General features: G+C 44.3%; 1 protein-coding gene across 1 annotated transcript; it reads left to right on the forward strand.

Annotated features, from left to right (window-relative positions):
- Positions 1 to 23,999: 23,999 nt before the first annotated feature.
- MC3R (melanocortin 3 receptor) lies at positions 24,000 to 26,286 on the forward strand. The gene is made up of 2 exons (XM_053394299.1): positions 24,000 to 24,172; positions 24,395 to 26,286. Exons 1-2 carry the CDS (start codon positions 24,019 to 24,021, stop codon positions 25,423 to 25,425), a joined length of 1,185 nt encoding a protein of 394 aa, XP_053250274.1. The 5' UTR covers positions 24,000 to 24,018; the 3' UTR covers positions 25,426 to 26,286.
- The last annotated feature ends 313 nt before the right edge of the window (positions 26,287 to 26,599 follow it).

Here is a 26,599-nt window from a genome sequence, read left to right on the forward strand (position 1 = left end):
ATATCCAGTCCCTACAGAACTTAATGGATGTGTCTCTTGCAGACATCTTGGAGGATGTTGTTATCCACACTATTAGTGCATGTGCACATGTGAACCAATATCTTACAGATCCTTTCAAAGAAATATCAGTCTGGGTATCTTTTCTGGAGATGACTGAACTCTGCAGACCTAGTTGCAATGCACATTTTTAGTTTAGAAACACCAACATTGCCTTGCTTATTTCTCTTATAAGCAGGAAGCAACAAGGATCAACCTAAATAATAATAATAATAATAATAATAATAATAATAATAATAATAATATCCCGCCCTCCCCAGCGTAAACCGGGCTCAGACCAGCTAACAACAGTAAAATAATACAACATTCTAAAATCATTTCATTATAAAATCACTTCAAATTAAATTAATGGCAACCATTGAGTTAGAGTTATGTGAGGATTGCAAAAGGAGGGGGTCAGGCTGTGCCTTGGCCAAAGGCCTGGTGGAACAGCTCTGCCTTGCAGGCCCTGCAGAAAGATGTCAAGTCCCGCAGGGCCCTAGTCTCTTATGACAGAGCGTTCCACCAGACTGGAGCCACAGCCGAAAAAGCCCTGGCTCTGGTTGAGGCCAGCCTAACCTCCCTGTGGCCTGAGATCTCCAAAACGTCTGCATGTGATACTGCTTTATCAGCTTGAAGCACCAATACTGGAAGTGAAAATAGCAAAATGGATAATGGATGTAATTCACACAGGCTACCTACTCCCACATGACATGGACCATAAACTTCTAAAGTTCATCTCATCAACCATGCACACTAGTTTATGGTGGGAAAATTCCCCAGGGAATTCCCCAACTATTATGGATAGGCTATTTTGTAGGAACCACTAGAGCTTCTCTGGATGGGAGTTTACTTAGCTTGAACTATCACATGGTTCCCTTCAATAGTGCCATGCTCATTGCTCAGAGCAAAGCCAAAGTAAAGACATTATTTGAGAACATGAGCAGAGCTACAGTTGAACTGAGTATCTTAATACTAACTACTAGCCCATCCATGGCTACTGGTCACAAATTCAACCTGCACATTCAGATTCTGCATGGCACTGAATACCAACTGCTGGGACCAAGAACAGCAAAGATCTGCTGCCTTTGTGTCCTATTTATAGGCTTCCCAGAAACATCTGGTTGGAGAAGAAGAAGCACTGATCTGATCCAACACGACTCTTGTGTTCTTCTGTCACTATCTGGAGCTGCTAGCTAGGTACCACAAAAGATAACTAGAGTTGGATAAAGACCTTCAATGCATTGCATATACATTATGTCATCAATCATTCTAATGCTATAAGGCTGGTCAGTATTATTGCAATGTAAGGGGGGAAGGCAAAAGTGGCACCTTCTATCATATGTAGTAGACATGTAAGGTAGTAAAAGAATTTTGGGAAATGATATATAATGAATCCAGGGGAAAATGTTTAAAATAACTGTTTGTTAAAAAAAAGAACAAAAAAAACCCCTGAAGGCTTTCTTTTAGGAATTCTAGGTTCCAAAATCCCAATGGAGCAGAAAATACTATTTATGTATGCGACCGCAGCTGTGCGGATGTTATTGGCCCAGAGATGAAAAGAGGGCAAAGTCCCGACCAGAGAAGAATGACAGATTAAGTTGGTGGGTTATGCGGAAATGGCAAAAATGACTGGAAGAATCAGAAACCAGGAAGACCAAAACTTTAATAAGGAATGGGGGAAATTTATAATTTACCTTAAAAACCATTGTAAACGGTTGAAATCGTTAGTAGGATTGGAATAACACTTGTAGTTTAATGGTGGATTTTGGATATAATGAAGATGTAAAAGATTTGGGTTATTATAAAAGATGCAGGAGGAAACGATAAATAATAGGACCCACAAAGGAGGAGGGAAGTCCAGGAGATTCTTTGGAATCTTGTTTTTACTTTCTATGTTGGATATGTGATTGTAAAATTCTAATTTGAAAAACCAAATAAATAAATTTATAAAAATAAAAAGTGGCTTTTTTAAAAAGCTAACAAGTCCATGACTGTAGTGAAATTTGGACTCCCCAGTTTACACTCTGAGCCATCATTCATTTACAACAGCTCCCTTAACTCTCCCCAATGTAGGCTCTGCTGCCACAGTCAGCTGCAATCTCTGCTTTGCCAGCATCCTGTTATAGCACACCAGACCTGACTCTTTAGCGCAGTCCAGCCTTGGCTGCTTCTCTGAGTTAATAAGTCCGTTTGGCGTCAGCACCAGCTCCCTCAAGGGGTTTAATAAATTGAAAGCCTCCATGTGAAATGCAAGTCACGCCCATTATGTCAGTGGAATGTACTTCCAAGTGTATTTAGGATTATATCTCCAGCAGTTAAATCAAACATGGGCAGACTTTCTGGAAATAGGTGTAATGCTTCAAACCAACTTTGGAGCCACAATTATCTAAATGGCTTTTAACCAGTGGTCTGCCAAAATTGCATCAACACAGAAGCACTTTCACCAGAGGGGATTATGCGTTGAATGATCTACTTGTCACATGGGGGCTTTTCTGTCAGCGATACAACCCCAAAATAGCCCCCTGCCATTTTCTTGGAGAATTATGTATCGGAAAAGAAATGTCTCCACTTTATCCTAAAGTTTGCAGCTTGGGATGCAGGAGAAATCTGGTTTAGTTTGGATTTTAATGCAAACCTACCAAATGCTAGGACAATATGCAAACCGAAACACAGCTATCTTGCAAAATTTCGTGCTGCTCCAAATATTATGACACAGTTCTCCAACCAAATAATGCATACAACAATGTTTATATTGGATGGGGGAATATAAAAATGCATACATTCGTGAAAGTAGCACATAAGAATGCCATTATATTACAGGAAATTGCATGCAGAAAAAAAAATGTGTAGCAAGCAAAATGAGAAACCAAAATGTGTGCATTGGGAGAAATTTGCACTATGATGCTTACAAGTTTTCATGAGGACTTTAAAAGAAATATTGCAAAGCCATGCAGAAACTGCAAGAAACCAAAAATTGACATGTCCATCCCTCCCTGATAACCATACAGTGATATTGCTCATTTTGTAATGCTAGACCAGCCTTCCACCAAGCTACTGGCCTTCAGATGTTTAGGGCTACAACTCCCATAATCCTTGATTATTGACCACCCTACCTGAGACTGTAAATCCAAAAGTACTGGAGGGCACAAGGTTGGGAAAGCCTGCAGCGGACATTACTCTGGGAGGGCTTTCAGCATCAGTCACACATCTTCCAGCATGCCTAGCTTTGGCCTCACTGTTGTGGTGATGGTTGCTTTTGTGGGTGCCCCTACAATGCTCAAGTCATAGACAAAGCTTCCATCCGCACGATCACAACAGATTGCCTGGTTATGCACAACAGATTATTTGGATATTTCATGGCCTCATTTGTAGATCTCTTCCCTTAACCCTAGTGCTCTGTATCTTGCGAATGCTGAGAAGACCGCAGCTCTTGGTATCAGGGCTGTAAGCCAAATAACCTCTTCCTCCTCCCTTTATAGTTCACTTAGTTTTAATCAACCACTTTGCAGCACCATATTCCCCAGGCTTCTTATCAATTTTGTTAGACTTTTAGTTAAAGGCCACCTCTCCTATGCAATTGATTTCCCCCCACCGGTCCTTGGCAAGGTTGTTTGGGGTTGATTTTTCACTGTATATATACAGCAAGTGATCGATTGCATTTAAATAAGGCAAAATTAATCTATATCTCTTGGTATGTATATTCATGGACTCCAAAGAGATCTTTCGCAGCTCGATTCATAGACTCTCTTTTTTTCATAAACATTACATTTTGATGTAATTTTGTTCAGGGACTGGAGAAATTGTTAAATAAGACCTTCCAGAAAAGCTCAGTTGGTAGGGAGGTCTTGTAGTGAACTTAAATGGATGCTCACCACTCCAGATTCACATGAAGAAGCCAGTTTACATCTGGTTTACCATGGGTCAATCAGGTATCACTGTTAACGTTGATTGGTGCCTTCTGTGCAGGCTCAACAGTGGTCGGTCAATGGTAGATATGCTGTCCATGTTCCTCTAATAATATTTGCTTCCATGGATATTGTTTGGCTGTTGACTTTGCTGCTGGTGCAATATATGATTGCTTTATATCACTGTTGGCCGTGTCAGAGTGACCACACAGCAATCCAGGATCTTTGGATTGACATGCCCAGTTGCCACTCAAGGCAACTGTTACAAGGCAAGACCATCTTCCATATTTTTTTTCCGTTTTCAATTTACTATGACGGTAGAACACCGGGAGCAAAATAGAATCAAAGCATAAACCGGAGTACCCCTATTTCACAGCCCCACCAATTAATATTTGTCTTCGCAACTAAAACGAGTGTACATTTTTCAAGATAAATCATGGCAGATAAGAAGTTAAGGATGCTACGGTTTACAAAGTGGGTAAGCCAGTAATGCAAAAATAAATTTAAAAAATAAATCACAGACTGTTAGCAAAAAGGTAGCCTTGGCTAACAGGACAGGATCATGAACCAGCATGAAGCAGAGATTCACCAGCTCTCCGCCATCCAGCAAAGAAGAAAAAAAGGGGGGGACAATTCAGAGACATGAGTACTCTGTAAAATAAATAAATAAAGGTTAAACTGCAACCCTGGTTTAAATTAAGCTGGTTAAAAGCTATCGGCACCCAGTGCTTTTTTCTAAGGGGATGCAGGGGTACACTAACCCCTAAACGTTTTGTGAATCTAAGTTTGGCCTCTTTGAGGGGAAGTATTTCAATATGAGTAGGAAAATGAGAGTACCCCTAAATATTTTTTTTGTGGGGAGCACTGTTGGCACCAGTAGGATTTAAGCAGCCAGCGTACATATTGGCAGCTGAAAGCTTGATTAATCTACTACTGTATAAACTGGGGAAATCCACCATCCCTGATTTCGGCTAATTAGAAAGTACATGGGGATGAAGACAGTGTGGGGCATTTGCTTTGGTGGATAAGAGAACTACAGAATGACAATTGGAAAGGCGGCACAAAATAGAAAATTTAAATGTTTGCATTGCAACACAGATTAGCTGTGGTATTTTGAATTAGTGCATTTTCTAATCCAATCAGCTGATCTGCACAAATATGTTTTCCATCATACCAATATGATGTTACCCACTTAGAGGTTTTCTATCCATCAAGCATGTGTGTGTGTGTGTGTGTGTGTAATAAATAAGATAAATAAATAACAGAGTACAAAACCCAATCTTACTAGTTAATTGGAAAACCATTTAAAATGCATCACCTAAGGCAGCAGCCTAAGAACCAGAACCAGCCCTGCGCAAAGAGGGTTTGGAGTGCTCTGCCAGCAAACATTCTGTTTTAGTGACACTGACTCCAACATGAAATACTATCTCGTGGGGAAGCATTTCTGATTAAAAACCAATTTTAAAGCTCTCATTTTTAATCCGTGGTTAATAAAATCATTGGCCCGCTGCCACAATTAATCAAATAATAGTAATCTGCATTAGGGATCGTATTTCAAGTAGCCCTGAGGGAAACTTTGCACCAGCTCTTTGCACAAGGGAATGTTCTTCCCCTCACATGCCCCCCTACAGCTGCTCTGTGGGAGGGTGCTGCACATGTGTGGGGTGGGGAGTGGGGAAAGTCCCATTGTGCAAGCAGAACTTGGTCCATTTCAAACATGGGTCCATCTAGCACAGTATTGTCTACATTGACCAGAATCGGCTCATCTGGGCTTCAGACAGAGGCCTCTTGTAGCCTTAGTCTGATATGGTGGAAACTAACATGGCACCTTCCGTATTCAAATCAGATGCTCTCCCTACTAAGACCCTAAGTAATAATAATAATAATAATAATAATAATAATAATAATAATAATAATGTGTGTTCTCCTTCATGGAGAGCACGTGTTGCGGTGGGGTCTGCTGAGCCACCCCTCTGTTACCAGGCAGGGTCTCTAAAGATGGCCTGGGGCAGTGATTGGTTCACTGGGTTGCTGGGGTAAAAGTTATGTTGCAATTTTGGTGGGAGGGGTAAAATGTTTAAATACTCTGCACGCAGCCTGGAGCTTTCTCTTTGCTGCGTGCAACGGATCACCCGCCCACCCGCCCTTGAGTAAGGGGTTGTTGCATTGACCTTGCTATGCCTGTCATGGGGTCGTCTGCCTTTGGGGCAGGGGCCTGGTAGGAATTTTGTCCATCTGGCTGATTGGCTGGGCCATTTGGTTTTTGCCTACTGCGTAGCAAATCGTCACAACTTGTAAGGTTGCGGTTAGGCATTGGTTATAAATTGGTGGAGGAGGGGTTAGGATAGGCTGGGCCTGCCCCTCCTTGGTTGCTGCGGAAAGGGAATTCCGTTAAAGGAATCCTGGGGCTTGCCATCTTTTCGTCCAATCCCTGGAATGGGACTAGGGCCGGCAAGCCTTCGGGGATCATGCGGATGAGAATTGAGGGTCTGTGACTCAGCTCCATTTCTCCCCGACTTGCTTTCCCCCGCACTGTCTTTCGGTGGTGCCCGGAAGTCAGTTCTGTCCCCAGGCAGGGGGACAGATAGTCTTAACCAATGCCTAAACAACCACTCACGGTTTTGTATTTAAATAAAGTTGTGGCCAAAATTATGCCAAAAACCTTAAACAAAAATTAAGTGTGCGTTGTGAGTTATTTGGGGGGTGGCTTGGGGACCTCGACACGCAATAATAATAATTTATTATTTGTACCCCGCCCATCTGGCTGGGTTTCCCCAGCCACTCTGGGCGGCTTCCAACAAAGACCAAAAATACACTAAGATATCACACATCAAAAACTTCCCTGAACAGGGTTGCCTTCAGATGTCTTCTGAAAGTCAGGTAGTTGTTTATCTCTTTGACATCTGATGGGAGGGCGTTCCATAGGGTGGGGGCCACTACCGAGAAGGCCCTCTGCCGGGTTGCCTGTAGCTTTGCTTCTCGCAATGAGGGAACCACCAGAAGGCCTCGGCGCTGGACCTCAGCATCCGGGCAGAACGATGGGGGTGAAGACACTCCTTCAGGTATACAGGACCGAGGCCGTTTAGGGCTTTCAAGGTCAACACCAACACTTTGAATTGTGCTCGGAAACATAATGGGAGCCAATGTAGGTCTTTCAAGACCAGTGTTATGTGGTCTCGGTGGCCGCCCCCAGTCACCAGTCTAGCTGCCGCTTTCTGGATTAGTTGTAGTAGTACCAAAGTACCAAAGATTGCTGATGATCTTACAACTCTTGCACTCCTGGATCTGCACACTGGAAGATGAAGGCACTAATGGTGTTCTTAGGGCCAAATTAGATGTGAGGATCCAGCCATATCCATATATCTGTTCAGCAGAAAGTGTATCTTTCATTTTTAAACATGTAATGGAAGATGCAGGTCCATTGATCCAAACATATATATATATATATATATATATATATATATATATATATATATATATATATATATCATATATCATATATCATATATCATATATCATATATCATATATCATATATATCATTAAATATTTTTGTGTTAAAAAACTGATGGACAGGGAAAGGTACATTTATCATCTCCACTTTCAATTCATAGTTTCCCCTTATCTGTCCCCCCTCTCTTTTCTCTCAACCAATGTCTATGATAAAAGTGTCTCTCAGTAAATGTGAGTGCTCCAAGCATTGTAACCTCGCCACTCCCACCCTGCTCAGCTCACTTTAGTCAGAGAATCCAACTAAACATTAGGAAGAGCTTTCTGACAGTCAGAGCTGTTCTACAGTGGAGTTGGACTACATTGGAAGGTGATGGACTCTCAACTGGAGGTCTTTAAACAGAGGTTAGATGACCATCTGTCAGGGATTCTTTAGCTATGGGATTTGACTCCATGATCCTTGGTCGGGGCAGACTTTGGCAATCTTTGTTAGTGCAGCATCCTGTTTGAGGCCAAAATTTGACGCCCCAGAAGGAACTTCTCAATTATGGATCTTCTCAACTTTGCGCCCCCTCAGTTCGGTGCCCTATGCGGGGGAAACCGCCTGCACTGCCCTAAATCTCACAAGGGATCTTTGGGATCCCTTCCAACTCTACAATTCTATGATTCAATGAGTACAGTGGTACCTTGGTTTATGAACTTAATCTGTTCCGGAAGTCCTTTCTTAAACCAAAACCATTCTTAAACCGAGGCGTGCTTTCCCTAATGAGGCCTCCCACCACCAGTGCCCTTCCACCATTCGGATTCCGTTCTTAGACCAAGGTAAAGTTCTCAAATCAAGACACTATTTCCCTTTTAAAAAATATATATATATATTTATTAAAGTTCTTATGTTACATCAGTAAACATTATCATATTACATCACAAGACTTATTATACTATAATTTTCAACATGTATACAAAGTTTATATACTAAAAGAAAAGAAAAGGGGGAAAGGGAAAAAACAAGGACAAAAAACTATTCCAAAATCATATATGTACCAACACTTTGGACTTCCTGTCTATCCCGTTGTATATTCCTTTTTTACAAATGAATGTACTCTTATTATTGTATATTTCTTTACATTTTATCTAATACATTCTCATATCAATATGTACCCTTGGTCTTATTTCTCAACTCAGTCTCTCTCCAACATCAATAGAATGCTAGCATAGATAGTGAACCTTTACTGTATTTTTGAACATATATCTTATATCTATCTCCCAAGACACTATTTCCAGTTTTGCGAAGTTTGTAAACCAAAGCGTTCTTAAACTGGACTGTTCTTAAACCAAGGTACCACTGTACTGAAGCAAGGCAGAGAAAATACAAAGCAACAGTGAGCATTGAGGGAAGAAAGCAGAGGGGACCCTCACTCGACTTGCCTGCAGGATCCACTTAATGTAAAGCATAGGCACACACGCACGCACGCACACACATACATACACACACACAGACACACACCACAACTCTCACTTGATACATGAATGAAGCAGACACAGGAATAAATGCACATGTGCCCATCACATCTACTTTGGTCCCTAACAGTTACTTAATGATTATCTAGGCTCTTAGGCTGCTATCTCCAAATCACTTAAGCTTGCTTAATCTTGACAATGGGACAAAAGTGGATCCTGTGAAGTATACTGCATTAAGAAGTCTGTATGATCGCTCTGTAAGGAGCTAACTCAATCTGATACTTCTTATCCCCCAGCAGCCATGTAAGTGAGGTGCACAGGATTGCAGTCTTAATTCTTAATTGATGGACTCCTCTTCCTATGTTAGACAATCTGTAACATCCCATGAGTGTGGGGCTTCCATATAACAAAATCCCAGACAATGCTGTTTACAAGCTGCTTGCAAGCATATTAGTTGTGCCTAGCGAATGCCATTGGCAGCTAAAGGGAGAAAGAATGTATTCCTTTACCTGTGGAACGACATCTAGAGCTTTTGCGTTCTCCATCGCTTCTCCTTATTTCAGCAGTTTCCCACAAGAGTCCATTCTGTTGTTTATTTATGAAGAACACTTGCTTTTCCACAATACAGCTTTTCCCTTTTCCCACTCTGCTTCTCAGAAGTTCTCGACCAGAACAATTATTAATTAATTGACCATTTCTTCCTCGTATGTGCTCATATCTCAACGAGAAAGGGAAGTTACCCAGGCGGTTTCTGGTAATTACCTCTGAAGGGAGGGGAGGACAAAGCTTGTTTGCTTTATTTCTGGTTTCCCTTTTCGTTACTTCCTTTTAGTGGATATATCAGAGGCATAACCTAGTAATACACCCAGGTTTATTTGAAAGCAGTGTCTGTTGGTTGCTGGAGCAGCATTTGAATAGGGAGAGCTGTAATCTATGGGTTTGCTCAGTTCTCCAAGCACAGGTACAGGTCTAGGAGCACTAACATCTTTAACATATGAGCCACCAGGGTGCAAAGATCCACCCAGTGCCCCCAAATTTAGTTTAGCTGTCCCCCAAGGTGTCAAAGGTGCTGCTGACCTCGCTGCCGCATAGCAGCTCAATACAATACGTAACATAATATTTTGATGTAAGAGTTAATTTTGCATAAACGGGGCCATTGAGAATGACAAGCACCACCAATGAGCCTGACAAACACCGCTGTTGTGAATGACAAGCGCCGCCGCTGGCACAGCACGTCTTTGGTAAATGAGTGCACAAAGTCGAAAGGCCTTTAGTAAAACAGTAGGTATACATTTTGGTAATACCTAGGTATATATGTATTTTGTTTTTCTAGCTTCATCAAAATTATTTATTATTTCATAACAGGTAGATAGTTAAGAGTTTAGACGGCTTCAGCGGTGGGTGCCTGGCATGTTACAGTTGTTTTCCAGCTGTGGAGAAGCCATGTAGCCCAGATCTTGACCTACACACCAGGGGAAGGCATGCATCTATTGTGAGTGGCTATCTTTTGCAGACTGAAAGCAAGAACAGCAATTACTGATCATATTCACTGGTCTGGCTTCTGTTTGGGACATGGGATGAGACCTGTATTTGTGGAGGCCTGATTTGTACAATCACACACACACCCTTTCTTTAGGGGAAGAAGGAGAAAGTCCCCCAGAAGTGGGCCTCTGAGTCTACCTGAAATACCTTCCTCCAATGTATATTATCATTTGATTGCAAAAACCATAATAACTTCATAAACTCTGACCCAGAGATGGAGAAACTTTAGAGAACACTTAATCCAGGCAGGTGAAACTCAAAGGCCCTAGGGATGTATAGAATACCATCCAAGCAGTAGCAGCCGGTGGGGTGGCATGGCTTTCTTCCCAATGCGGAAGTCATTACTGGCAACAAAGAGGAGGAGGGAATGAGGAGTGGAGGTCAGTGTGGTGTGGACACAGTGGCAGAACCAACCCAATGCTCCTCCCACCATGCCTGAACCACACCAACCTCCCTGCTGTCTCGCCCCTCTTTCTCATAGCAACTTCCACATTGGGAAGCCAGGTAAACAATGCTGTTCCACCCCACCAACCACAACTGTATTAATATATTGTAGCCCTTTTCAGAAATCCTTTTTCAGATTCTCATTGTAGGACATCTCGGTGGAAATCTCCACCTTTATTTTATTTTATTTTATTTTGCTAAGGAACTCTTGAAAAGAACTAAAATGCTTATCAACCTTGGGTTTTACAGACTGCTGTTTAGGGCCAGCGCTTCCATTAGGCAGAGGGAGGCAGAATCCTCAGGTGGATGATTTTGAGTGTCACAAAGGAACAGCAAATTGTTAATTATTTAGTCTATTTTCCTTTTCAACCAGGGAAAGGAAGAGGCTTGTGGGGTTTTCTGTTTCAGGTGCCAGAATAACTGAGTGAGGCTTTGGTATTGTACACCTTCCTGTTCTGCTTCAGGCAACTAAATGTTTTGGGACAGCCCCATCACTGTTGCAACAGGCTTCAGGGGATGGCTTCTGGTTTTTCGGGGAAACAGACAGCCAGGTAAGAAGGAACAGGGCTCATAGAATAGAATCATAGAGTTGGAAGAGACCACAAGGGCCATCGAGTCCAACCCCCTGCCAAGCAGGAAACACCATCAGAGCACTCCTGACATATGGTTGTCAAGCCTCTGCTTAAAGACCTCCAAAGAAGGAGACTCCACCACACTCCTCCACCACACTCCACGCTCGTGTTGTTAGAATACACAGCTCAGCCAGAAGGTCTGCTCACTACAACTAGAGCTGCCATTAAAAAATAAATAAAAACAAAAAAAAATGTTTAGTATGTCTAGGCAAGTCCTAACCTGAGCACATGGTTTGCATGCAGAAATCCTCAGGATCATTGGCTAGCATCTCTGATTGAAAGGATCAGGTAGAAGGTGATGGGAAAGATTTTTTTGCTGGAGACCCTGGATTGCTAATACCAGAAAAAGCGATAGTAGTAACTGCTAACTGAACTAACAATCTGAGTTGGTACAACAAACCCCCTTCCGATGTTGCTGCTGACAGGGGCGTCTTACCTATAGAGGCTAGGGGCGCAGGGTGCCTGGGCGCCAAGTTCTGGACGGTGCCAGGGAAGAGGCGGAGGCTGGACACGGCACCTCCTGGCATCAGCTCACTGCCCACGCCCTCCTCCGCCATGCCGCGCCGCACCCGGAGCCTCTGCCTGCCGTGGCCACCATGGCACAAAGCGGCCAGCTGAGCCGGGAGCTGCCACGTCCAGCCTGTCTCTTACCCGCCGGAGGAGCTGCCTTCCAGCCGCTGCCCACCTCCTCCAGCCCCACAAAGCTGGGCACGTCGCCAGCAGCACCATCCTCCCTAAAAAAGGTCGGCAAGTCTGGGAAAGGGGGGGCACCAGAGGGATCTTCACACCACTGCGCCAGATATGCTTAAGACAGCCCTGGCTGCTGACTTAAAAATGCATCATTCTAATAATGAATATATAGATATACTACAGGGTAAGGTGACTCTCCCTTTAGAATTAAGCTTCAAACATGCAATCATATAATTCCATGTTGGAAGGGACCCAGGGGCCATCTAGTCCAACCCCCTGCAATGCAGGAATCTCAACTAAAACATCTGTGACAGATGGTCATTCAATCCTTGCTTTAAAATCTCCAGCGTAGGGAAGTCCACCACCTTTTGAGAGAGTCTGTTCCATTGTCAAACAGCTCTTACTGTCAGAAAGTTCTTCCTAATGCTTTGTCTCCATCTCCTTTCTTGTAACTTGAATCCATTGGTTCAGGTCCTACCCTCCAGAGAAGGAGAAAACAAGCTTGTTCCACCTTCCACATGACAGCTCTTCAGATATTTGAAGATGGCTATTGTATCTTCCAGGGAGTCCTTTAATGCAGTTCACCACAACCACCTGAGGTCAAAAAAACACAGTACTCCTAGTTACCAGCTCAGTCTCATAGGGCTGTTGTGAGTCTAAAATGAATGGTGCAGAGGGAACATTGAAAGGGCAACATAAAATATATTTCCTGTTCATCAGGATACTCTATGCCGGGAATGCAGTGTGTGGAACACAATGCTTTAATTCTTCCAGAGCAGCAAAAAAGCTTGAGCTGGGTTTTCCCCAAGTGCAGTCTTGGATTTTTCCCCCCTAAGGGCTTTGTGTGTGTGCTTTCTCCTGCTCAACCTGTATTTGCTGTACCTAAAAACAGCATTATGTGTTGGCTGCTGAAGATCTTCATTTACTTCCTCATTCCTAACATGAACTTCATCTGTTGCCATAGGTAGTGCCTTCTGTTTTGATCAAAGTGGAAGGCAATCTCTGTCATGGGTGCCTCCCAGCCAAAGGAATGCACACGGCAGATAGTTAACTCTTTATTGTCAAATGAGGACAACTACAGTGGTTTCTACAGCTCTGAACACCCATACACACCAGTCTAGCATCCAGGAGTTAGTCCCTGGTCTGCCCTCTATGGAGCAGTTGCAGCAACCAGCCTTCCACCAGCTTATGTACCTCCCCCTGACAGACTGCTCACACACATTTTGGACTCACAGCTGTCCATGGAGGCACAGGTCAGTTCTGTATCCAGGGTAGCTGTCTACCAGCTCCATCTGGTACGCAGGCTGAGACCCTACCTGCCCGTGGACCGTCTTGCCAGAGTGGTGCATGCTCTGGTTATCTCCCGCTTGGACTACTGCAATGCGTTCTACATGGGGCTCTACATGACCCGGAAACTACAAGTAATCCAGAATGCAGCAGCTAGAGTGGTGACTGGGAGCAGCCGCCGAGACCATATAATACCAGTCCTGAAGGACCTACATTGGCTCCCAGTACATTTTCGAGCACATTTCAAAGTGTTGGTGTTTATCTTTAAAGCCCTAAACGGCCTCGGCCCAGTATACTTGAAGGAGCGTCTCCACCCGCATTTTTCTGCCCCAACACTGAGGTCCAGCGCCGAGGGCCTTCTGGTGTTTCCCTCACTACGAGAAGCTAAGCTACAGGGCCTTCTCAGTAGTGGCACCCACCCCATGGAACGCCCTCCCATCAGATGTCAAAGGAAAAAACAACTACCTGACATTTAGAAGACATCTGAAGGCAGCCCTGTTCAGGGAAGTTTTTAATGTATGACATTTTAATATATTTTTAATCTTTGTTGGAAGCCACCCAGAGTGACTGGGGAAACCCAGCCAGATGGGCAGGGTACAAATAATAAATTACTATTACTATTACATGTGTGGAAGCTGTCTCTGTTCTTCCCTCTTCAATCCCCTCCTGGTTCAGGGATGCAGGAGGAGGTGGGGAAGCACCTGGCCCCTCACTTGCATGGCCTGCCTCTTCCTCCTCTTCTTACGACCAATCCTCTGCTCCGTACTCCAGCTCTGAAGCTTCCCCTGCCTCTGTTTCTTGCCTCCTGGCTGGTACAGGTCTCTACAAATCACTGGCCCCTCTGCTGGGTCAGACTCCAACCCCCCTGCCCCCGGTGCACACTTGTCAGTGTCCTTCCAGTCCCTGACACTCATGCACAGCTAAGGCGGAAGAAGGGAAGAATTTCAAGACAGAGTTATATTTGACATCTTTTCTATAACAGTCAGGGTTTAATGTCTTGCAGCACAAGCCAAACCCAAGATCTGCTCAAGTCAATGTAGATTCTGCCAGCTTCCTAAACTTAGTATTGCAAGGTTTACCTGTAGATTCCATCATTCATATATTTATCAATTATATTTTGGTGTTCTCCAGTACAGCAAATTGTTCCAGTAACAGCCATCACCTGCCTTGTCTCCTTCTTTACAACCAGTCCATTGGGTGGTACTGGCTGTCAGACGTTCCCTCCTTAGTGTCAGTCTTGCTCTTGCAGAACTCAACAGGGAGAATGGAGCCAAAACCAGGAATAGTTGGCTCCACCAGGATTATTGGCTCTTCTACTTCTGAGCTCCCTGTCTTCCGCCCTACCATTCCCAATAGCCATCACCCCCAGTGCTTGTTCTCCATGTTGAAAGAGGACTCTTTCCTTCTATGCTTCCATAGAACTGGTGGTTACTGTTGATCATAAAATGTTTGCTTAAAATAGCATTGATAGATGGTGGCTACTAACTTTACAGTGGTGCCTCGCAAGACGAAATTAATTCGTTCCGCAAGTTTTTTCTTCTTGCGAGTTTTTCGTCTTGCGAAGCATGGTTTCCCATAGGAATGCATTGAAAATCAATCAATGCGTTCCTATGGAAACCACCTTCAGACCAGGTCCGGGGACAGTCTGTCCCCCGACCTCTTCTGAAGGCTGGGGGGGGCAAGGACTTCTCTGCTGTCCCGGGGCGATCTGAAAATGCTGGCGGGCGGCAGCGAAGGCTGCACTGCCGCCCGCCAGCATTTTCAGATCGCCCCGGGACAGCGGAGATGTCTCTGCTGTCCGGGGGCTTTTAAAACGCTGGCGGGCGGCAGCGCAGCCTTCACTGCCGCCCGCCAGCATTTTCAGATCGCCCCGGGACAGCGGAGATGTCTCTGCTGTCCGGGGGCTTTTAAAACGCTGGCGGGCGGCAGCGCAGCCTTCACTGCCGCCCGCCAGCATTTTCAGATCGCCCCGGGACAGCGGAGATGTCTCTGCTGTCCGGGGGCTTTTAAAACGCTGGCGGGCGGCAGCGCAGCCTTCACTGCCGCCCGCCAGCATTTTCAGATCGCCCCGGGAAAGCGGAGAAGTCTCCGCTGTCCCGGGAAGGCAGGCGGGGGGAGCAAAGACTTTTGCCCCCAGCCGGCCTTCAGAAGAGGTCCAGGACCTCTTCTGAAGGCCGGCGGAGATTTCCCTATGGGCTTTCTTCTTGCGAAGCAAGCCCATAGGGAAATTCGTTTTGCGAAGCACCTCCAAAACGGAAAACTCTTTCGTCTTGCGAGTTTTTCGTTTTGCGAGGCGTTCGTCTTGCGAGGCACCACTGTAGTTTGCACCCAGTTTGCTTGGATGAGTGCTAGAAAAGAAGAGATGAACTGCTGCCAGACTTCAGTCCAGGCAAATACATCTGGGAGGTGGTTGTTATGAGAAACATCCCACAGTAGAAATAAGCTGAAGGGTTATGTGGCTGAGCTGCCCTATTAGAAAGAGCAATCCTTGTTTCAAAGGCACGTCATGCGACTCTTTCCCACACTGCCACCTCCTCTAGGCATCATTTATGCAAACAGCCAAAAAGGGGTGGGGAGGGAGGTTTGGAGGAGAGAGAGGTGTCTGGAATGTTTTTTTGTTTTTGTTTCCTGATTTCAGTGAGGAAAAACAAAGCTCAGCTAACAAGGATCAGATGGGGAGCCTACATGTACTGAAGCAAATACATTTTGCAAAACGAGGGGGGAGAGAGAAAATCCATCAGTCAGCCCTGGCTAATAGGTACTTGCTGCGATGCAGGATACCAGTTCAGTGACACTGTGGGTCTCCAAGGACGGCAATATCACAAGGAAGGCTGGCAATGGACCACGCACCAAATAAAGCAGAGGTTTTGCATTGAACTTCAGCACACAAAGAAGTGGAAAGCAATACATTTAGCAGTTATGGATCTCCTGGGCAGGATAAAGAGGCAGGTCAAGAAACATTTACAGGAGGAGAGAGTGTGAAGGGCGGCGGGAACATCCTCCCACTCTTTGGGTTTGCTGTACTTAAATGCCACAGTTCAGCAGCCGAGCTCCAAATGGGATAATCATTGACTCGGATCTCGGCTTTACCACTTCAGAATGCAGGTTGGGGATCACACTACTGGATTTCATCTCTATACAAAAATAAATAGGAAGCTGACATGTCAGGAAGAACCTTCTTTCTTTCTTTCTTTCTTTCTTTCTTTCTTTCTTTTTCCTTTAGTGGAGGAGCAAGCATTCAATCACTTTGCCACCAAAGTCATGAAGTAGGGTGGCCACTTATGTATTGCTAAAAAAACGTATACAGATTTCATAAAATATGCATATGACCATTTCTATGTCTAGCTGCAAATTTAGAAACAAATGGAAATGCAGTCCCTCTTATCATCGTGGGAAAAACTGTAGCTGGCTTGTTCTCCAGCTGCAGCTACAAATATCCATGGTATCTCTTATTGTTTTTTGTCTTTAAACCAGCCCTGGACTGGGCGGCCCTTCTGAGAGAATGGTCTTTGAAATATACAACTGTCCTCTATCAGCCCTTCAAGTAGAGAACAGCCCTCTGTAAAGATGAGCACATGGACAACCTACAGATGGGCTCCATTCAGATTAGCAAGCCACAAGTTGTGAAGGTCTATATCTTCTACTGGGGTGGGGTAGGGCCTGGAGAAGCACTTTCCACCCAAGGGGTGGATTTGAATCCAGCCAGTCTTTTGAGGGCCACATTCTAACAGTAGGAAGGGCAAAGGGGGCAGAGATGAAACATCCATACATGCAACATTACAGGCAAATCAAAGCTGCAATCAGAATATAGACCATGTTCTACATTAGACGTGGCAGCTCTAGCCAGTATGGCCATCGGTCATGGATGATGGGAACCGCAGTTCCACAACACCAGGAGGTCCACAGTCTCCCCATTTCTGCCCTAGAAAATGTATGCACATTTATCTGGAAGCAAGTCCCTCTGAATTCAGAAGACTTGTATAGAATTGTGCTGTGAGTCCCATTTACTTTAATGGGAAATATAGACATCATATCTTACATTTTACACACACACACACACACACACACGTTTGTCTTGTCAATGAAAATGTAGTTTGAAAGTTCATCCATGTGTGCAGTTAAATTATGATCCAATTTTCCCCAGAGAATCTTGAGAACTACAGCTTATCCCTCATGGAGCTACAATTCCCAATGCCTTTAACAAGCTACAGTTCCCATGATTCTCTGAAGGACACAATGTGCTGTCAATATACTTTTAAGGAATGACGTGTGTGTGTGACCGCATTATGCATTACAGCTTGAGGATGATCAAATCAGAGGGATTTTATTGTGCATCACGTTTGAATAAAGAAGGGGCGGGGGGGGAGAACCTGGCATTTAATTATTTAAATTATTGTGTGTGTCTTGTTTAAATGTAGAATAAACTTTTGGCAGAGCTCGTGAGAATGAATATGGAAAGCCAACAGAGACATCTAGTGGACAAGGCATTCCATACCATTTTAGATAATAATAATAAAAATCACTCAGGATAGCCACTTTTTAAATAATAAAAAATAGGAATCCTGTTACTTTAAGGTTGCAGTGCTAAAGATAATCACCAGTGCTTCACAGCATAACCCTAACCATGAATAAAGTTGCAGTAGCTTCAGTGGAAATTACTCCCAAGCATGTGTTCATTGATATTTTTGCAAGTTCAGATTTGTTTTCTCCCCTTTTAACACTGTGGCATGGCAAGCTGCAGTTTCTGAAATTCCCTCTAGTACAGAGCTGGGGAGCCTGTAGACTCCAAAGCCCAGCAGTCCCCAGACAATGTGGCTCAATGGTCAGGGACCAAGGCTTTTTAAAGGCTCTCTCACCTCTCCTTGGAGGGAGTGACCTCTGGCTTTTTCTTATCAATGAGAGCCAGACTTAGTTTGCCATGCAGGCCAAGTATCCCAGGTGGGCCTTCTAAGTACCCCTTTGTATTTGGATAAAACTGGAAGGAGACACCCCAGCTTAGATAAGTGTTAGGGTCAGGAGACCAGGGTCCTGTGTGACAAGCAGTACTTTATCACTGGAGGCAATACAACCCAATTCTTTCAGCAAAATCAGAGTTCATCAATTCTTTCAGCAAAATGCAGACTTCCTTTCTGTACCTCTCCGCATTCGGTGCCAAATCTTTTTAATTCAATTCCTTTAATTGCCAAATGACCTACTCACGGGTCGTTGATCTTGATATCAAATTTCAAAGGAAGAAGGCAGCGCTCTCCGGCAACGGCTTTGCGGCTTCACTCCACGGAAGAAGCAGACGACTCACAGCACAGCGCCACTTCCCCGCTCCGCTCCGGAGCCCAAAACTGGATTCCTTTGCTGATTGGGGGGGCGCAAAAAGGTGCCCGCTGAGTCCCACGTCCACAGGCTTCACGCGCCTGTGGTTTTTAAAGGGTCCCCGCTGCGCCGTAGCGGTAAAGACCCAGTTTCTGTGGAGCTAGTCCCCTCCGAGTTAGAGGGAATCAGCCATTTTCCGATGGCGCCACCCCGGAAGTCGAGTTCTTTCCTTTTCACTGATATGGATTTAAAGGGAGGTTTAGACCACATTCTGGTCCATTGGATGGGGTTAATCTCATAGCCTATGTTGTCCTCCCATTGTTTTTTTATCATGTCTAGGGGGTCTGTGGGATATTGGAGTAGTATTTTATATATTGCAGATACCATCCCTTTGTCATGTCCCTTTGTTGTTAGGAGGAGGTTTTCGGAGGTTGTCAAGGGCCTAATTGCTGCTAATTTTACTACTGGATTGTTTAAGAGGGCATGCAATTGGTGATGTGTTAGCCAGGGCATTTGGGTTTCTCCTAGTTTGTATTTTATTTCTTGTGTTGATAAGGGTTTGTTGTTTTTTGTAGAAGTCTGCTAGGCGGTATAAGCCTTTGGCCTGCCAGGTTTTTATCTGGAGGTTTTGTGCTGTGTGGTGGAATAGTAGGTGGTGTGCCAGGGGATGAGGTTGGGGACAGTTTACCTTCTTTTTTTTCCCATGCTTTGAGCACAGTCTGTGTAAACATGTTTGTTGTTGTGGGGATTTTTCTTAGTTGGTTTGGGAGGAATGGGTATGTTGTGATGGAGGACTTAGTTGGTCTGTAGAAGTCCTCGCCTTCTCTGCCCCCTGTGTTTCTACTCTTGTGGGTCTAACGCAGTGACTATATTCTCCATTCCCAGGAAGTTGTCCTTTAAAATAACTGTGAAAGCCAGAAGATGGCACCAAACCCTTCTTTACTGTCATTAGAACTGGTGTGAAAACTGAGCTGACAGAGTAGGAGGAGGGCAGAGTCTGAGACTAAGACATTTAAACCACAGTGTCTTCAGATGATTGCAGACATTTAGGGATGGTGCCAAAGCTCCTTGGCAGAGTTATTGCTTTGCATGAAGAAATGAACCCTCTGTAACATTAATTTCCATCAGCAAACCATTCTGGACTATTAACCAGCAATTTGCCTAAAAATGAAATTATCAGCCAGAAGGAAACTATAAAACATAAAAGGAGCCCTGCTGGATCCAAGGAAGCAGTAAAGGTAAAAGTACCACCTGGCTGGTTGTTAGAAAAAACAATAGGAGATGAGTTGTGGGTGAGCTGAGCTGAAAGCAGGCTGAAAGCTGGGACACAGGCTCAGGCTCGATTTGTGCTGGAATCCAAGGGAGAAGCAAGACCTTCTGGGGTGTTGATGCAGTGAGCCCCTTATGTTCAGGTTATATATAAACCATATATACTAAAGACACCACAGTCTCAGGTGACCTCAATTCCAAGGGAACCAAACTCTGGGTAAGTGCCTGGAACCCCTGGAATCTCACCGCTTGGAGATTGGACGCTGGGTCTCCTCAGCACTGTTTGCTTCCCCTTCTTGGCAGAGTGAATTCTCTTCTCTAAAGCTTTAGGATTTAGGATTATACTATTAATGTCCTTGGAGGGTATGTAAATCTAATAGCCCTCTATCAAAAGAAGATTGTCCATGCCAAAGCGCCACTGAAATCCATTAAATTAATTGTGACTAACTTGTCTCATTGTATGTTACAGGACCTAAGAGTGACTGGTCTTTTTTGGATAAAAGCCATTGGATTTAAGCAGGGCCATTTAACAATTGATTTCTGCATACTGATTCCTTGATTGGAAGCTGCAAAAGTGTGTTTTTGTGTGAGAGAGCTGTTTATGCGCCTTGTTTGTTTATGGGTTTTTTTAATGATTTGACGATTGGATTGAATTGTGTTGTTGTTTAAAATGATAGGAAATCCAATATGTGTTTAAAAATTAAATGTGATGGCTGTCAGCACACAGAAACTATTCCTTTTGGGGAGGAAGGGATTAAAGGGTTGAACATAAATGCCTTAACCTGCTCCACCGCCACCCATAAAATTACTCTCCACCATTCCAAGGCTGCGGTAGACACTTACTTTGCAAACATGAAATCGATGGAGCTTAATTCTGAATTAACATTGTATCTGCCTCGCGATACAATGAAGGAGTGTGCCTTACGGGCGGGAAGTCAAACTGTTGGAATGCAAATTTAACAAAGCAATCCAAACCCCCTTTGGATTGGGGTGGGGTGGAATTAGAAGGCATGGAGGTGTCCCTCCACCAAGCCCAGGCAGTTTCAGTCAGCTGTCCATCAGTTACCACCTATGGAATGATGCTGGCTCAAAGTTTCCCCTTCCATCTACCAAACATGCAGGCCTTTCTGGGAGGAGAAAGGAACTGTCAAGAGCTCGTCCTAGTCTCGAGTAGGACCCTGGCAGAGACACATGCCCAACTGACATGTTCCCTCCCTCCTGGTCGATCGTTCGGGAGCTTCAAAAGCTTTCTTCTGCCCAAACATCACAGTGACCGATGCCAACAGACATCGGCAAACTTAGGGATCTGCAGAGTCTTCGCAGTTGTGTAACAGACCTCAGCAACTCAGCATTTTGGCTAATCTACTTTTATTTACATATAAACACACACAGAGCACTGCAACATGGCTCCCTCTCTCTCTAGCATAAGACAGCAAAGAGAAAAAGAACAAAGCACAATAGTCCCACTTCACGGAACACAGTAACACAGACATCCTGTCTCCATCACTTCCCACTCTGTGGAGTCAAAACATATACCGTCATGTGATAGACAAAAATCCCATGACTGCAGTCATGGAGCAGGAATTCTAACAGGGACCAGGGGCTGTGGTAGCCCAAGAGCCATTAAATCCCAAGCCTTCCCCGCTGCCATCATGTGATGGCATCAGGCCTAACCTGGGTCCAGTCACAGGCTGGCACAGCAGTCTCTCTGCCTTCCACCTGCCACTGCAGCCACCATATGTGGCAGGGCTATGGGCACAGCAGTGGTCTCACCAAGCTGAGGGGGCGAGTTAGGATTGCTCCCTTCATAAATACATGTTACAGGAGTTACAGAATTGTTGCTTCACTCCTGGTTCCACATGACATTAGATATTGCCCCACCCTCATACCTGACAGCCAATGAAAAGGTGGAAATGGGACAACATGAACCATGGCACACATTGGGTGATACTCAACTAGGTTCTTCTCAAAGTAGACCTATTAAAATGAATAGACCTAAGTACATGTCCGTTAGCTTCAGTATGTCTACTCTGAGTACGACTAGCACTGAATAACACCTGTTGGGTTTACTTAGATTGATGAGGGTGATGGGTCAAGAATCCTAGAGTTGTACCAGCTCTTTATACAATCTTCGTTCTTCTTTCGTTTCAGATTTTTCCACTTTTGGTGTGTGAAGAAATGAAAAAATATGTTTCTCCTTGGCTTTTCTCAAGAGCATTGTTGTTTCGTAGCAACAAGTTGGAATTTCTGCCCTGGGGGGAAAATGCAATGGAGTATTTTGTCCATGACAGTTTGCCTTAACTGTAATTACAGAGACCATCAATGGCCAAGGCTGAGGTGACATCTCAGAAGAAAAACCACGAGAGATATCCAAGGAGCTGACGCCATGTAGACAAGGAAGTGTTGGAGTGATACAGATGAGATGCACTGAACAGCCTTGAGATGAGGACTATTTTTGTTATTAAAAAAAAATGCTTCTTGAGAGTTTGTGAAGAAAATGATCATAGCAGTGTGGGGGAAATAATAACAAAGCATTCAGCAGGGAATGATACAGAAAGCTTTGACATAATGAGTGGTTAATGAGCAACAGAGCAATCCTAACTCTGGCCAGGGAGCAGAAAGGCAGAAGCAGGGGAGCCATTGTCACATCTGAAGTCTTGCCTCTTATTCCAGCCACAGCAGAAGAGGGCAGGGGAAAGCTTTGTTGACAAATTCTGCTGCACCAGCTTCTAGGTGGTGCAGCCATGATGCCTGAATCTGGCCCCATGCCAGGAGCTAGACTGCCTTAAGATCCAGGGGAACCTATGGTTGGCCTAGCTCTACTCTCGCTCCTACGCCATTCCTTTTCTGAGCCATTCTGGGCCACGTTTTCTGCAGCTGCAGTGGGCAGCCTCCCTAGTGGCAGGGTGCCCTCTGCTGGTGGAGGCCAGAAACACATAGGGATGTCTACTCCATGGGTAGGCAAACTAAGGCTTGGGGGGCGGATCTGGCCCAATCACCTTCTAAATCTGGCCCGCGGATGGTCCGAGAATCAGCGTGGTTTTACATGAGTAGAATGTGCCCTTTTATTTTAAATCATCTCTGGGTTATTTGTAGGGCCTGCCTGATGTTTTTACATGAGTAGAATGTGTGCTTTTATTTAAAATGCATCTCTGGGTTATTTGTGGAGCATATCAATTCGTTCATTATTATTTTTCTTCAAAATATAGTTGTCCCCCCCAACGTCTGAGAGAGTTTGCTGACCCCTGGTCTACTCTACGGGTTCCCCAAGTGGGTGCTGCTGCCTGCGGGCCACAGGGAGATTAACTAGTGAAGCACTAAGAAGACAAGGGTTGGCAGGGGGTGCTTGAAGTGTAAATGACTATCATACTTTGAAAAGCTAGTATCACTGGATCAAGTTCATTAATTTTGTTGAATTAAGCTAAATAGTTAAAATTGGATTTCGAATAAATTAGTCGTTACTAATAAGGTAGGGGATGAGTTTATGGAACCAATGGGGGGGTAGCCTAAAAACCTTTTGGACCTCTGCTCTATTCTATTCTAACCTCTTCCAGAAAGATGGATTAGGAGTTAAGACTGCATCTTTAGTTTACTGCTCTGATACATGTATCCTTGGATTGGCAAAATGTGATGCATTATTCCTCCTGGAAACCTGTCAACCACTCACAGCTTTTTGGAACGAAAAAACAACAGTGAGGAGTGAATGTTGTCATAAATGCACTTTAAATGTAGATTAATTATACACCCAGAACCTGTAATTTTTTCTTCTCAGCTATATTTGAATGTTTTTCTCGGTTGTCATGTAATAGACTAATGACAGGATTTTTTTTAAAAGCGTACATATTATCTTTCTGATCTGCAGAGGGCACCAAATAGTTTTGCAGCAGAGACTTGGAGCAATGGGAATTGTAACTGTCAGTCAAAGAGGTACTTGCTCTCCAATGGTCATTGTGAGACACAGAAGATTAAGTAGGAGTGTTTTCCCTCCATGTATGAATGTATAAAACCCAATGCTCTTTTACTGTTTCTGCCCTTCTTCTCTCAGATGAATCAGGAAGAGATGCTGTGAAGTGCTTTTTAAATCTCCGCTCCAACCGCAGTCCCAGGACATGGGAGCATATCACAAGGACAGTCACTTTAAATTCAACAGGTGAATCATAAAGGGGGCTATTGTTGCCATGATTTCAACTTTCATAAATTTCTGTACCATTTGCTGTTTCATCTGATTTCACTGAAAGAGGGGGCTTTTCTTCCCCCAGCAATCCCCCAGCTGGTGGATTGAATGAAGAGGACTTTTCCCCAATCAAGTATTCCTTGATCTCATTTGATAAAGTGCACTAGAGCAATTCTGAACGATTCTCTCTTTTTACAGATGCTGTTTCCATAACCGCTTGCAAAGCTGAACGCCGTCCCTTAACGATGAACACGACGGTACGCTGGGCTCTAACTTTTCAGCCTGTGTTGGTTAATGCCTCTGAAGAGTTCAACGATTCGGTCCTTCTCGGCAGCAGGAGCGACAATGGATTCTGTGAAAAGGTGTTCATTAAAGCCGAGGTCTTCTTGACCCTGGGGATCATCAGCCTTCTGGAGAACATCCTCGTCATCCTTGCCGTGATCAAAAACGGCAACCTGCATTCCCCCATGTACTTTTTCCTCTGTAGCCTGGCTGCAGCAGACATACTGGTGAGTATGTCCAATGCCCTGGAAACCATCATGATTGCCATCCTGAGCAATGGCTATCTCATCATGGAGGACCGCTTCATCCAACATATGGACAATGTCTTTGACTCAATGATCTGCATCTCTTTGGTTGCCTCCATATGCAACCTTTTGGTCATAGCCATCGACAGGTACATTACCATTTTCTATGCACTCCGCTACCACAGCATCATGACCGTGAAGAAAGCCCTGGCTCTCATCGGGCTCATCTGGGTCGCCTGCATCTTTTGCGGCATCATGTTCATTGTCTACTACGAGAGCAAAACTGTCATTGTCTGCCTCATCACCATGTTCTTCACCATGCTTTTCCTCATGGCCTCGCTGTACGTCCACATGTTTCTGTTTGCGCGCCTGCACGTCAAGCGCATCGCAGCCCTCCCGGTGGACGGAGCCCCCCACCAGCGCACCTGTATGAAAGGGGCGGTCACAATCACTATTCTCCTCGGGGTCTTTGTTGTCTGCTGGGCTCCTTTCTTCCTTCATCTCATTCTGATCATCTCCTGCCCAACCAACCCACACTGTGTTTGCTACACCTCACATTTCAACACATACCTGGTCCTTATCATGTGCAACTCGGTCATCGATCCTCTCATTTATGCCTTCCGGAGCTTGGAGATGCGAAAGACGTTCAAGGAAATATTCTGCTGCTGTTACAGCATAGGCTCAGGACAGTGCATGCTCTGAAGTGCTCACCTTCTGCTGTCTACGAAGGCATTAGGTGGCTAGCTTTGAGGCAAAAATCCTAAATACTGTCTGAAAGTATCATTGCTAAGAATGATAAAGGGGAAAGGCTTAAGGACTGAGGGTAATAGGGGAAGAGCTATGATTTCCTCGCTGCTGCCACCTTTCAGTTTTTAAAAACTAAATGGCAAAAGAGTACATTAATGCAGTATGCTTGCACTTATGTAGGGATCACAGAAGCAAACTGGTGTAAATTTCAGTATGCCGGCTCCCGTGCTTCTCACTGTTGCATATAATAAAATTTCAGCAGATATACTTTCTCGTGTTGTGTGACACTGCAGGCACTTGGCAAGTTGCACCTGACAAGGACCTATGAAAAGGATCTATGAAACCTCTAACATTGGCTGAAAGTTTGGCTATCCTAGCTACACATATGGGGGGCGGAGCTCCTTTGAACACAGTAATACTTGGTTTTAAAAAGATGTACAGAACTGTGTGACATGGCTGCAGTCCCATGAACATTACATAAGGGTAAATATTACTCTTTATGCAAAAGAGTAAACCTGATTAGTATTACACTGTAAATAATATCCTTTTTACTACGTGCTAGTAAATCATAGTTGCTGCTGCTGCTTTTTCAGTGCATGCCATCAGCACTGTGTTAAAGGTCTTATCTGGAGCAGGCTGTATGATGAATGCAACACTTTTTTTGCCAGACGGACGAAAAGCTAGCAAGTCACAGAACTGCTGTTGGAAAAGACTTTAGATACTCATCCTTGTGTTCTCAGAACAAACATGAGAAAGATACAGTCAGGTGACAGCTTTCATTGCCCGCAAACATTCTAATTCCTTAAAGGATACCAGCAAATCCTAAGGGTGTATTCTATTGCTGTTCCGTTATTGTTTGGGAGAGAGAGAGAGAGAGAACAAACAGGTACTTTCTAGCTTCTTGGATGGTGTGTTCACTAAGCTTTCCCTGACAGTAGACTTGTTCAAAGAGTGAACACCTGTTTATTTGTACAGCTCAACTCTTTTATTGTATACATATTGTTGTACACAGGCCTGCTATTTTGTGGCATGTAAATAATATAATTTAATAAATAAATTATTGTGCACACAGGTACATGGACTGTACACTCATTGAAGGTTACATGTGAATAAGGTTACATGTAGGATC

This window comes from Podarcis raffonei, chromosome 6 (genome assembly GCF_027172205.1).
Source record: "Podarcis raffonei isolate rPodRaf1 chromosome 6, rPodRaf1.pri, whole genome shotgun sequence".
NCBI classification, from domain to species: domain Eukaryota; kingdom Metazoa; phylum Chordata; class Lepidosauria; order Squamata; family Lacertidae; genus Podarcis; species Podarcis raffonei.

Excerpts from the sequence above, each read along its gene's own strand:
- MC3R (XM_053394299.1), top strand. The coding sequence starts at position 24,019 with ATGTATAAAACCCAATGCTCTTTTACTGTTTCTGCCCTTCTTCTCTCA. Across the intron at positions 24,173-24,394 it reads AGTCACTTTAAATTCAACAG|ATGCTGTTTCCATAACCGCT; the intron begins GTGAATCATAAA and ends CTCTTTTTACAG.